This window comes from Agelaius phoeniceus, chromosome 1 (genome assembly GCF_051311805.1).
Source record: "Agelaius phoeniceus isolate bAgePho1 chromosome 1, bAgePho1.hap1, whole genome shotgun sequence".
Classification (NCBI taxonomy): Eukaryota; Metazoa; Chordata; class Aves; order Passeriformes; family Icteridae; genus Agelaius; species Agelaius phoeniceus.
The window spans coordinates 120,761,762-120,774,321 of NC_135265.1; the positions used below are offsets into that span (position 1 = coordinate 120,761,762).

Consider the following 12,560-nt stretch of genomic DNA (forward strand, 5'->3'; position numbering starts at 1 on the left):
ACTGTAATGGAAAATATCACTTCTGTCCTGTATTTGCAGATGCCAAGAAATGGAAGAGATGGATTTAGTACAGCATGTAAAGCCACAGCCCAGCCCCCTGAGAGCTGCAGGGATGTCCTTTCTGCTGCCTCAGCTCAGAAATAGCTGCAGGAGCATAGAGCACCACAGTGCCTGCTCAGGATGGACCTGGCAGCCAGGGCTGCCCAGCACAAGGACTGAGATTTTACACACAGTCACAGATATTCTCTTTTCTGCTGAGCTTGCAGTGCAGCCTCCTTCATGCACATGTCCTTCTGTGCCATGCAGTCGTTCTGGGAACATGCCAGATAAAAAAGTGCAGCGTGCACACAAGCTCTCTCGGTCTCCCCCCTTCTTAGCTGTGTGTATAAATATCCAAAACCCCACTGCTGGCTCAGCTGGCTGGAGCTGCACATTCACTCCACTGCTGAGAACACATCCACAAAAGGTGCAAGTGAACGTGCAAATCCTCTGGGAGGGAAACCTCAGCTCTCACTAGACACACACAGGGTACAGGTCCCCTACAGGAGGATTCCCTAATCTCTCCTCACCCCAATCTGGTAAGAACAGCAATCTGTTTTTTTGTTTCAGAAAACTAAAATCTGCGGTGGTCTCACAGGTGGCTCAGCTTGATCTCCCTCCTGATACATTTCTTTCTCCCCACCCTGCTGCGAAGTGTGCAGAGCCAAGTGCCATCCTCACTGTCCCCAGCACAGCTGGAACTCACTATTCAAAAGGGAGAGGATGACTCTAAAGGGTAGTTAAATACTACAATACTAGTAGTTGAATTCTTTTTTATAGTGCTCAATCCGGATCCATCATCTTGCTTGCAAATGGGAGTGAACTAAATCCAGAACTGAATGCCTTCAGCTTTCATGAGCTGTTGGGGTACTTAGGACCAAATCCATCAAGACACCGGGGGCCTTTGACTTCTTGTGCAGTCAGCTGCTGCCCAGCAGGACAAGGACTAGAATTCCCAATAAGAGACAGTTTGACTCTGTAACGACTTAATGACACAGAAAACACCCTTCATCCATTTGCTAGTACCTCAAATACACAACTCTGCATCTGGCAGAAAACAAGCCATAGCCCATTCGTGTACGCTGCAGCCTCCAACAAATTATTTTTATTACGTAAAAGTAATAATAATAGGAAAGATGGGTGCTGATGTCTTTACAAACAACTCGGTGGGTGAGGGTCTTTAGGACAAATGGGTGTTAAATGTCTTTGAGATGGGCCTTAATGTCTCTACCAATCTCAAGCAGAAAGTTTGTTACAGAACCCAGACAGTTTGACTGTACCTGAACTCCTGAACTTTATGATAATAGAAAAATGGGTCAGCAAAGCCTGTTGCAGAACCTACATAGTTTTAACTTCTGACCTTTGGGAGAAAATGACAAATGTTCAAGGTAGCTCGGGAAGGCTGTACCTCAGCGAGTGGGGAAAGCAAGAGGGCAACATGCAGCCGGGAGTTAAGGATAAAAGAAGGCTCAGTCTTCCAAAACCCCAGTGGACTCTCCCTCCCCTTATTTACAAATAAAGTTGCAGGACTTCTGTCTCCTTTATGGACACTGGCTTTTCATACAGTGGTTTTGTGCACAATAATTAGCATCAAAATTTACATATATGGTTTTAATGTGCAATACAGCCAGCACCTTTAATCACAAGTACAAATAAAACCCTTCACATACTCCTTTACAGGCAACACATCAAATACTATAGCAAGGTGCAAATAATTAAGAACAAGACATTTAGGGTTTCTTCAAGAAGATGAAAATGCACACAAGAGTACTACAGAGGCACCATTTAAACATACAACCTTCATTCAGAGCAAAAAAGGAGGTAACCTGCATGGGAAGCTAACCAGGCATTTCACAGTACTTCAAAGCCATTCCTAGTCATAGCATTTCCTTCATTAATAGGCAGCTTATTTCACCAAATCCTGATCTTTTTTTAAGGGACTGAACTAACAGGCTTCACACACATAATTCTTGTTTCTGTTGACCAGGATTTTGTATGTTTGTATCTATCCTCCTAGATAGCAGGCAGCTGGAAGAAAGGTGCAGGTCCCCTACCTGTTTCACAGCATTGTTTGTACACATAAGTAGGGTCATAATTTTCTGCTCAGGAGTGAATTATACCTATTTAGGGACCCAGAATTCAGCCCTCATTATGTCAAAAATTTAGCCTGCTGTATTAGAGTAATATTTAGTATTAAAACAAGCAAAAACCAATAATCAAAGCATACTCTAAAACCTACATGTATAAACATACAATACAAATGGATTTGCTTATTTCACATACTTCCTAGTGCTGGGCCTCAATATTTTGTTTACCAGTAAGTGATTCAATAAATATCTAAAAAATATTTTTACCATGAAAACAATGAGAACAGAGCAACTTAATATACAAAAAACCCTTATAAAATTAGTGCAAATCAATATATTTAAGAATACAGTATCTGCACAGTACAATTAAATGTACAAGTAAAATATTTTCTATTTTTATGCTGTATTTAAAGAGACCACTAAAGCTGGTACAAAATAAAAACTTTACTTTCTTCTACTTTATGTACAAAATTCTTGTTAACCTTAGCTGACCTAGGATACTTTGAGGAGAACTTTATCATCCCAGTAATATCAAACTACCTGTGTTTATCAACTAGCTCCAAAAAGGATTTCCATTATTCTCCCTGGATGCAGGACACAGTCCCACTGGCACAGTGAGCCCTCTCATATGCACAGCCTTCTGCACAGCCTCCTGCCAGGCGTGGTGGTCACTCAGTGATAATTCAAAATTCTATACCAATTACATCACTCCCTATCCTCAGCAGTCCTTCAGCACAGGCTTTTTGTTAAGCCTCCTATCTAAGATTTCAAATTGATATGGAATGCCACTTTTGAAAGTATTGAAAATGTCTCACTGACCACACTCCTGCCTTGCTTGTGTGGTCAGTGAGACATGGAGGATGACACGTTCCAGTCCTCCTGTGGAAGCAAAGCCTTTCCTGCAGACTGGGGAAGGAATTTTATGTGCAGAGTTTTAAGCACTGAGGAGTCCTGGTATCACTTTACAGTAATCCAACATAAAGCCAGGAGGAAGCAGACAAGTCCACCCTTCATATCAGGGTTCACTGCAAAGATTCACCTGGCCAGGACCAGGCAGGTTCAGGGAAATCCAGAAGAGCCCACTGCTGGGATAATGCTTGCCCCTGGCCTGCTCTGAGTCTACAATGAAACACCTCTGGGAGGCCACTTGACTGCTCATTATCCACCCAATGGTTCACTGGTGTTTAGGAATATCACCATGTTTGGTCCTCCAAACTCTTGACAAGACAAAACTTAGAACGCCCCACTTCTCTCCCTCTGGGTTAACCTGCATCCAGCACCCTCTGTAGGAGCTGCTCTCACAGTCCTGGAGCTCTCAGTCTCCCAGCAGCTAAATGATTTAAAATAGCTCTTCATTGGTCCAGCAGCCAGTATCTCTGAGGAAGTTCACATTTAAATAGAACATTACTAAAAGACAAGTTAAGGGTAAGTAGGCCATATAACTGAGGTCATCTGTCCAAACAACACGAACAGGTTAAATCAGCTTTTAGAAATGCACCTGATAAAAACATCCCTTACACAAGCCTAAGCCTTGATACAGATTGTACCAGGCAGTCCACAGGCATTGGAGATGCAAAACACTCCTCACAGTGATATTTCTGCACAAAGGGGTTTTGGGAGGTAGAATTCCTTCCTGCCTTTAGAGATTACAGTATGGGAAGAGAAAGAGAGTGGCATCAGGGGGCGTACCCTGTTCCCCTTGCTCAGTCATGTGCCCTGGGTCCAGAGACCAGACCCAACCCAAGAGCCACTGCAGGTGTCCCCTCCTGCGCTGCGCACACAGCCCAAACAGATACACACAGACTGATACACACAATGAGCTGGTCCAGGACACGTCCCTGGGGGTCCTGACTAATGAGCAGCATGAATCTTCACGTGGAAGCTGTAATCCTCCTGCTGGGGGAAGTGCTGGCCGCACACGGAGCAGGTGCAGCCCTTGTCCTTGCTGTGCGTGCGCCGCACGTGGCTGTCGTGGGCGGCGTGCGAGGCGAAGGCTTTGCCGCAGTGCTTGCACTTGAAGGGCTTCTCCCCCGAGTGCTGGCGGATGTGAGTGCGCAGGATGCTGGACGCCGTGAATGCCTGGAGAGGCAGGGATCATCAAGGGCAGGGCAGGAAAGGAAATGGAGTTGCAAGTAATTTGCTTTGACTGATGTGTAATCCCCACCTTCAGCTAACCCAGACCCCATCAGAAGCACGTTACCCTGAAAATTAAGTCCTAAATAGCTCACATTTCCACTCCTCAGGTAAGTGGGAAAAATAATGAAAACTCCTAGCAAGGAGGAATCAGAAGGCAACAGCTGTTGCTATACAGATGTGGTTGAGTCCATGGAGATAGATGAAACTCAGAGAAAGATTTCTGGCCAAAGACACTAGTAAATATCTTCTGTATGTCAGAGGGAAGAAGTCAATACTACCCTAATTAGCTGTGCAGCTCATTTTTGTGTGGGAAATATAATGCAGGCTTTCCTTACAGTTTTTGTTTTTAAAGTTAAACCTTTGACTTGGGATTTAGCTGCTAAAATTCATCTATGCAGTGCACCATACATCATTTACAGGTTCATTTTCCCTGTTCCATCATACTCTTTTCTTTCTGCAGGCAGAGTTTCCAGCCTGCTCCCCGACCACTACCACTTCTGAGTAGCAAAGTCATAAAGACTTCTCCATTTGGGGGATAAAACTCTCTCATTAAAATTTGAGCAGGAATGTTGTAAAGTTGCCCATGTTTTCCCCATTTTTTCTTATCCAAAGAGAGACAATTTCAGGGCCTTCACTATTTGCAGACCACACAAAAGAAATACTCTCTTTAAAGTTTTCACGGCAAACAGCAATCTTAGATACCCTTTCACCTTAGAGCACAAGAAGATCACAGACTCCTAAACATAAGTCTTTAGAGGTGTATATCAAGGGCAAAAATATGTTTTGGGGAGAGAATGGTGATGCTGACTCAGCACTGTTCCTTTAATCTCACAATGTTCCTGAAATAAGTGACCACTGATTTCCAGCACAGGAGCTGGAAAAGCAAAGCCACTGTTAGAGGTAGAAGAGGAAAAGAATCATAATTGCATAGGAGGAGTCAATGAGGATTCATTAAAACAGACTCTGGTTTTCCAGCCTCAGAAATTATGGCTATGTCCTAGGATAGCTGCATCCTGCAGCCTGAGGACAAACAGTTTAATCTGATCCAATCCACAATAGTCCAACCAGAACTAGCTGGGGACTGGTCAAGTGTCCCTAGAGATCTCCTTATAGAGCAACCCATAAAACTCTGCCACCTCCTCTTGTGATCAGAAGATTAAGGATGAGATTTCATCACAATCTCTGAGAACAAGTATGTTCAGGATGATCATGGGGAGACAAAAAAATATAATAGCCAAAAGGAGTTTCCTCTAAGGGCACTTCTGCAGGACACTTCAGCTTTTTGTTGGTCCAGCCAGTCATACCCAAAACTCTCTCTACAAAATCAGGAGCAGGTTACCACTGCTGATGGGGCTTCTGCCTTGCATGGACACTCCACAGCACTGGGAGCCCTACCAATATTCATCCTCCAGCAGCCTGTGCATCCACATGCTGTTTGCTGCCAGCACATGAGAGCTGCTAGCACTTTCACAGGGAGAGCTCACCTGAATCAGCCCTGCTGTGATGGGCAGTAACAGCAGAGTGCAGTTTTGATCAGGGCTGTATGGTTCTCCTTGTGTTCTTTTTTAAGGGAAACCTCCATGCCCATCTGCCCATTAACAACCTTGACATTTCAAGGTAGGCATGCACAAATTCACAAATTACCTATCTGATGAAGAAGTGGATATAGCTGCATGCTTTGGATGGTATTTGAAATGCTCTCAAGCTTGCCTAGACCTTATTTTTGCAGCAGATCACAGTGCTGGTATGAACCACAAATTCCATGTCAGATGGAGACCAGACCCTGTTTCTTCATCTCATCCAGTCCTGTCACCTTACCTCACAACTGCCCAGAATATACACCCACTCATCTGGTTACCAGTTCGATAAAAAGCATTTTCTTGAAAGAAAACAAGAGAAGAAACAAAGCACAGCAGAGGGAGGGATGGGTCAGGGCTTTGCCTTACCTTGTTGCAGTAGACACATTTGTAGGGGCGCTCCCCAGAGTGAACCCTCATGTGTTTGTTCAGGCTGGAGGACTGAGAAAAGCTCTTCCCACACACTGAGCACTGGGGGGAAAAAAAGGAATAAAGTTAAAAGGAAGCATGTAACAGCATAGTGAAAAGGAAAAATTAAGTACGTGGATGAAGTTCACATTTCTTACATATAATCTAGACATGCACATGTATTTATGTTTTCATGTGTAAACACAATAGCAATTTTAAGCTGCAATAAATTGAAATACCCAGAAGTTTAGTCTGGTTTTAAGAACAAATGTACCTGCATATGCACATATATATATTAAAACCATGCAAAATTTCAAATAATTTGTGCTAAAATTGTTTCAATAAAAATTGTTATTTTACAGAACAGATAATATTGATTTTCAGTAATAAAAATCTGAAAATTTCTGTAAATTCACGTATAGATATATATAAATCAAGTCCCAGCTTTAATTTTTTCCCTAAAAGATAAACCATCTAAAGAATAAAATAATCTTAAATTTACCAAGGCAAGGGAAAGGAAAAGGAATTACATAGTATTTAATATCTCATATTTAATGGAATATTTTTATCTGTTACAAATTCCATTCCAATATTCTGACATTGTAATAGTGCCATTTTAGTTACAAAATATTTTTTTCTCAAAAAAATAGACATTGAAGGATGATCTATAAAATAGGTATTTGGAAAATTTTGAGGACTGATTAAACTGTGCAGTTTCAAGCACCAGAACCTGCCCTTCCCAAGCTTTTAGAAAAAGTCAGATTTTCCATTCCCAGTGCTGCTAGAGAAAACTGGTGCTAGAAGCAAGGTGTTGGGTGGAGATGACTAGCGCATTTTAAAGTTTTGCTTTCATCAATTGAAAATCTGCTTCACACTGAATATAAAACTTTTAAGCCCTGTTTGGTCCAACAGACACAGATAAAGCTGTGGTCGGTTCTCAGACCGAAGGGTGGGGTGTGGGAAACAGACATGAGACATCTCTCCCCTGATCCTGGACAAGCCAAGCACCTTAAAATACAAGTTAACCCCACACTGTGTAAGAAAAGGAGCAACACTCACATGCAATCATCCAAATGCCCAGGAGAAATTTTGTTTCTTTTTTAACTGGAACTATGGGGTTTATTTTCCCAACCTAAACCCATTAAATTTCTTTAACCAAGCTTTGCTGCACACGACAGGCTCTTCCTGAGCAGTCCCACCAGGAAACTGCCAGGGAAACTGGAGGAGGAACAACGTTATCAGCATCTTATCTGGACCAAAAAAAAGACTTAATAATAAGTACCCTCAGAAGAGCCAGTGACTGCAGAGAGACCCGGGAGCAGGCTCACCTTGTGAGGTCTGTGCTTTTCGTGAACGTGGAGAATATGGATTCTCAGCCTGTCTCTTTTTTCAAAGGATCGGTCACAAAGGTGACAAGGAAATTTGCGGTCCCCCTGGTCCACGCAGCGGGTGTACTTGAGGTGTTTGTCCCGGTAGTACTTGTAGGCAAACACTTTGCCGCAGCGCTCACACTTGAAGCTCTCTCCGGCTTCTGTACAGCAGAAGGGAAAGTGCCACCTCTCCGTTACACCACGGCAAAAGGGATTCAGATCAAATCTGCATCCTTGTCAGAGCTGGGAATTTCAAGTCTGAGAGGGCAACGACTGTGAATTGATGCTGCCAATATCATTAAAATATGTGCCGCGTCTCCTGAGCGTTCGCAGGGCTCCCCTTGCCTTTTAAAAGGAGGGGAACAAACGACAGCCCACAGTCTGCCAAAATTATTCTGTTTAGCTACTAACTTCACCAAAACCAGAATTTCATCCTTGTATATCCATAAATAGCAAGAAAACATGTAAAGAAACAACTCAGAGTCCCACATAAAAACTTCTCCCCGTATGCAACCATTGTGAGACATTTCTTATTAAGAATTGTCCGCAAATTTTACCCACCATTCCAAAGGGAAAAAAAAATGCACACCTTTTCTATCGTTTTCAAATAACTATTGAACAAAATAACATATTTATTTGACTTTTAAAAAATTTCAATTCATTTTTTACCAGTGAATTTAGGAAAAACACCAGAAATTTTTCAGGCGTTTATACATTCTTTTCTGTCTTTAGTAAAATTGGCTTTAGCTTAAGCTATAAGAGGAAATGAACAATTCAGCATCTGTCTGAATTAGACACTTCAAGACAACAGGTACATAATTTACTATGCCAAATTTTCATGGAAATTTGCTTCTCTCACTTTCTGCTGCAGCCGGCTGACCCATCCCTTCCCTACTCCAACTTTTCTCCCGCACCGGCACAAATCTGTTTACTCCATACATAAGTTTTGCTTGTAAGATCATACTTTCTGTTCTTTACAAGTAGAAGTACTCTCCGCTCACTGTCAAATGCAGTAAGTGCATTTGGCATTTCTTTTGCAAGCAATACTGGCATTACGGGATCGGAACGACTTCAGCCTGCCTCATTTACTGAGAGCGTTAATCACACGAAAGTCAGGTGTGCAATCCTGAGATGAAAATAGGACCAGAAGTGGAAAAACCCCGAAAAGCCCATCTCCTCCCAAAACGAGACCCTGAACAGGGGCGCTGCGGGGCCGAGGCAAGCTCTGCCCAGGACCACCAGATGTTTTACAATCGTCAGACCAAACAACACTTCAAACTCCCCGAGGAACCGCGGACTGGGAGCGGACTGACGGCAGAAGAAAGAGGAGCCTCTTGCTCCGCGCTGCCGGCAGCCCTCGATGCAAACCCCCGATTCCCGGTGCCGAGGGGAAGCTGCTGCTTCGGGGTGCTGGATGCCGCAGGAAGGGGCGGTCGGGGATCGGCTCCCTGGGAGGGCGGCCGGACAGACCCGAGGGACAGACTGCCACCGCCCTCGCGGCAGGACCGGTCACCCACCACCGCCTCATCGCTGGGTCTGGGAAGCCTTTAAAGTAAAACGGCTGGACAACGCTGCTGCTTGTGTTTCTTTACCTCCCCTCGTGTGAATCTAATCCAGGCCAGGAACACGTCCGTGGGAATAAGGGGCAGTGTTGCTCAAGGGGTTGCTGGCAGGCTCACCTTCGGGATGCTGCGGGGGTTTCTTCCCCTCCGCCATGCCCTTCAAGCTGATGGGGATGCCCAGAAATTGCACGTAGCAATCGCCGTACCACACCAGCAGCTCCTGGTTCGGGAAGATTTCCTTGCAGGTCTCGTAGAAGATTTGTCCCTGGCACTGGATAGCCGTCAAATTCTGCTCCTCGGGGAACCTGGCGCAGTTCACCAGGGACATCCAGTTGCCAGCGGCGCCCTTCCCGTCGATAAAGTGGCTCAGGCCACCGTATTCAAAGATCTGGCGAGCAGAGAAAAAAGGATCAGGTTTGACGTTCCGAGCACGTCCCGTTCTCACCAGTCCCACCACCCACACTGGGCCGAGCCCCTCTTGCAGGCTACGGTAGAGGGGACGCCAAAAACCTCGCCCCGGCCCCGCGCTGGAGGTGCGGGGTGAGCCCGACGGTGCCTCCGCTACCTCCCACATCAGCGAGTTGTCGTCGTAAGTCTTGATCTCGCTCGTGTTGACCACTTTGCCTTGGAAAGGGCCGAAGCGGACTCCTTTCGGGATGGGGTCCGTACAGAAGACTCCAAGCTGAGACACGTCCCCGTAGGCCACCCGCAGCACCGAGAGCCCTGCGGGGGACAGGGGGCTGAGCACGGCCCGGGCGGGCGGGCGGGCGCGGGCGCTCCGGGACACCTACCTACCTTCGGGGAGCTGCAGCGAGTCCCGGTCCAGCAGCGGGGCGGCCGAGTCCGCAGCGCCTGCAGAAGAAGAACCCCTTGTTCAGCACGGCACCGGCCCTGCAGGAGCGGGTCCTACCTCCCCGACAAAGGCCGCAGCCCGAATCACCCCCCAGCTTTTTCCAGGTGTGGGCTCGTAACGCAAGAAAACCATAGGGAAAATAAGTCCGACGTGCCCCCGGCGATGCCCCTTGAGCCTGGCTGCCTGCATCCCTTCTGGGACTGTTCCCGAACCCTCCCGCACACCTGGCTGCAAGGAGCGACCTGCCGCCCAGAGCCACCCTGTGCCCCTCTCGCCGCCGTCAAACACCCCCTTACCCGAGCTGGCGGGGGACACCCGGAGCCCCGAGATGGCGTGGAGATTCCCGGTGGGCTGGCTGCTCCGGAGCGCCCCGTAGAGCACCGCGTTGAGCTCCTCCTCGGTGAAGTGGTACCTGTAGCTCTGCCCCGCCGCCCCGTCTGCCCCCGGGCTGCGGGCAGCCCTGCGCGGGGGGCTCGGGTACGGCGGCGAGAGCGACCCCGGCGCCCCCGTCCCGAGGGCCGAGCCCTCGCTGGGAGGGAAGGGGGCCGGCAGCCTGGTGTAGACGGGCAAAGGAAGGCTGGGGAAAGGGTCGGGGGGCAGAGGGGGCGGCTGGCTCAGAAAAGCGGGGACCCTGCTGAAGGTGAATGGAGGCAGAGGCGGAGGGGAGGAAACCAGCTCGCCCATGGGTTTCAGGGGCTGGAAGAAGTCGGGGGCCGTCTCGAAGTAATGGGCGGATGGGAGAAAAGAGGGGTAGTAGGAGGTGAGGCCGGCGGGGCTTATCCCGAATGAGTCTCCGCCGTCTCCGGGGACCGACTCGCCGGCCAGGGACAGAGCCATGTCGGGAAGAGCCGGGCCGGGAAGCAGGGGGGCAGACACCTGGGTGCTGCCGGCGCGGGGTCGCTCTGCGGGGCGGGACGGAGGTGCGGGAGCTGCCCTTCGCCGTCGGGGCGGGCGGGCCCTGCCGGCCCCCCGCGGCTATATCGGCGGGGCGGGGAGGGTGGGCAGGGGGTCACACAGTCCCGGGGGCGGGCGGGGGTGCTGCCCCGGCCGGCACGGCTACCCCGGGGCGGAGCCACGGCCACTCACGGAGCGGCCCGGCCGCCCCTCCCCACGTCGGGGTAGGGGAGGGGGGGTGTGTGGGTGGTCCGGCCGCCCGGACCCACCTTCCCTGCCGCCGGCTCTGCCCTCCGCCTCCCCAGGCCCCGGCCCGTGGGCCCGGCCGCAGGCCCGTGGGCTCTGCCGCTCCTCAGGGCAGGAGGCCGCGGTGCGGAGCGCTGCTCCCCACAGGCCACCACCTGCTGCCGGGGGGCAGGGTGCTGCGGGGCAGGACACAGGGCTCCCACACACTGTCCTGGGGGCTGCAGGGGTGTGGTTTGGATATGGAAAGGCAGAAAACGCCGCTGAAACTCCGGTGACCTGGACAGACAGGAGCAGTGCAGTCACTGCAGGCTTCACGGGCACAGCTGAAGTCCTTTGACTCCAGCCTGCGGCTTCCTGTTAGGTGCTTAGCAGAACTCTGGGCTCCTGCTGGGGTTTCCATGGCTCCATGACCAGGCCTATGCTCACCTGCCCAGGATGGGACCAGAGGAAGACACCTGGCCCTTGCCTCCTGCAGACGTGCTGGGTGATCTCCTGTCTATGGTTTCACCCCGGGTTTTTATAGGGTTTTCTCCTGCCTTCCTTCCAGGTGGATACATGGCAAAATTGCAATGAAAAGGGGGCTTGGAAGGGGCTGGAGGATCCTAGGAGCCCAGGTGTTCACTTTGCAGAGTGTCATCCCTGCTGGTGCAGAGAAATGGAGAAATCTTCAGCCCAGGACAAAACCCCATGCAGCGCATGTTACTGCAGAGCTCCCTCTTGAGTAGCTCATTGCAGCCTGGATGACACTGCACATGCAGGCATGGAGGGAAGGGACAGGACGGGCTCTGCTGCACTGTGGAGAGCTTGGGGACTTGCACCCAGGGGGCTCTCTCAGAGAGAGGCAGCACAGGGCTTCCTGGGACACAGCAGAGCATGAGCCAAGCTGCACAGAGACACAGCTGGAGTGGGGAACATAGCCAGGCTTAGCTCCTGGAATTTTAAATGCCATTTCAGTGGTTATATTTGGTGTGCTATAAAACTTAATTAGTATAGCTCCATGTGATCCCGTGTAAAATATTGTCTTCATCCCAAGCAATGGATGGGTTAGGAAGCACTTGAAGCAGCCCCAGACAGAGAAATCTCAGCTCCAGACACAGTCACTGCCTGCACTTGACCAGAGGTGAAGCCATCATTTCAATCCTGATTTCTTATCTGGCCTGAATGAAGTGCTCTGAAATAGAGTTTGAGAAAGAATCACTGGCTGCCCGGGGCAACGAGTGTGTTGTCATTCCTTTAGGCACTGCAATTCCTACTTACTACAGTCTTACATTTACAATCTCCCTTTATTTTTGCACTCAGGACATAAACACTTAGACAGCAAACATGAGCACACAACCCCACTGGAGAGAGACAGAGCTGATCCAATGTCCCTCAGCTGCCAAGATCCC

At 48.8% G+C, this 12,560-nt stretch overlaps 1 protein-coding gene across 1 annotated transcript; it reads right to left on the reverse strand.

The window, feature by feature from the left end:
- Positions 1-3,977: 3,977 nt before the first annotated feature.
- Positions 3,978-10,869, reverse strand: PRDM14 (PR/SET domain 14). Its single transcript, XM_077191339.1, is given in 7 exon segments — positions 3,978-4,205; positions 6,209-6,310; positions 7,576-7,778; positions 9,297-9,567; positions 9,745-10,048; positions 10,289-10,541; positions 10,632-10,869. Coding segments are annotated over 7 exon segments (1,599 nt in total).
- Positions 10,870-12,560: the final 1,691 nt, after the last annotated feature.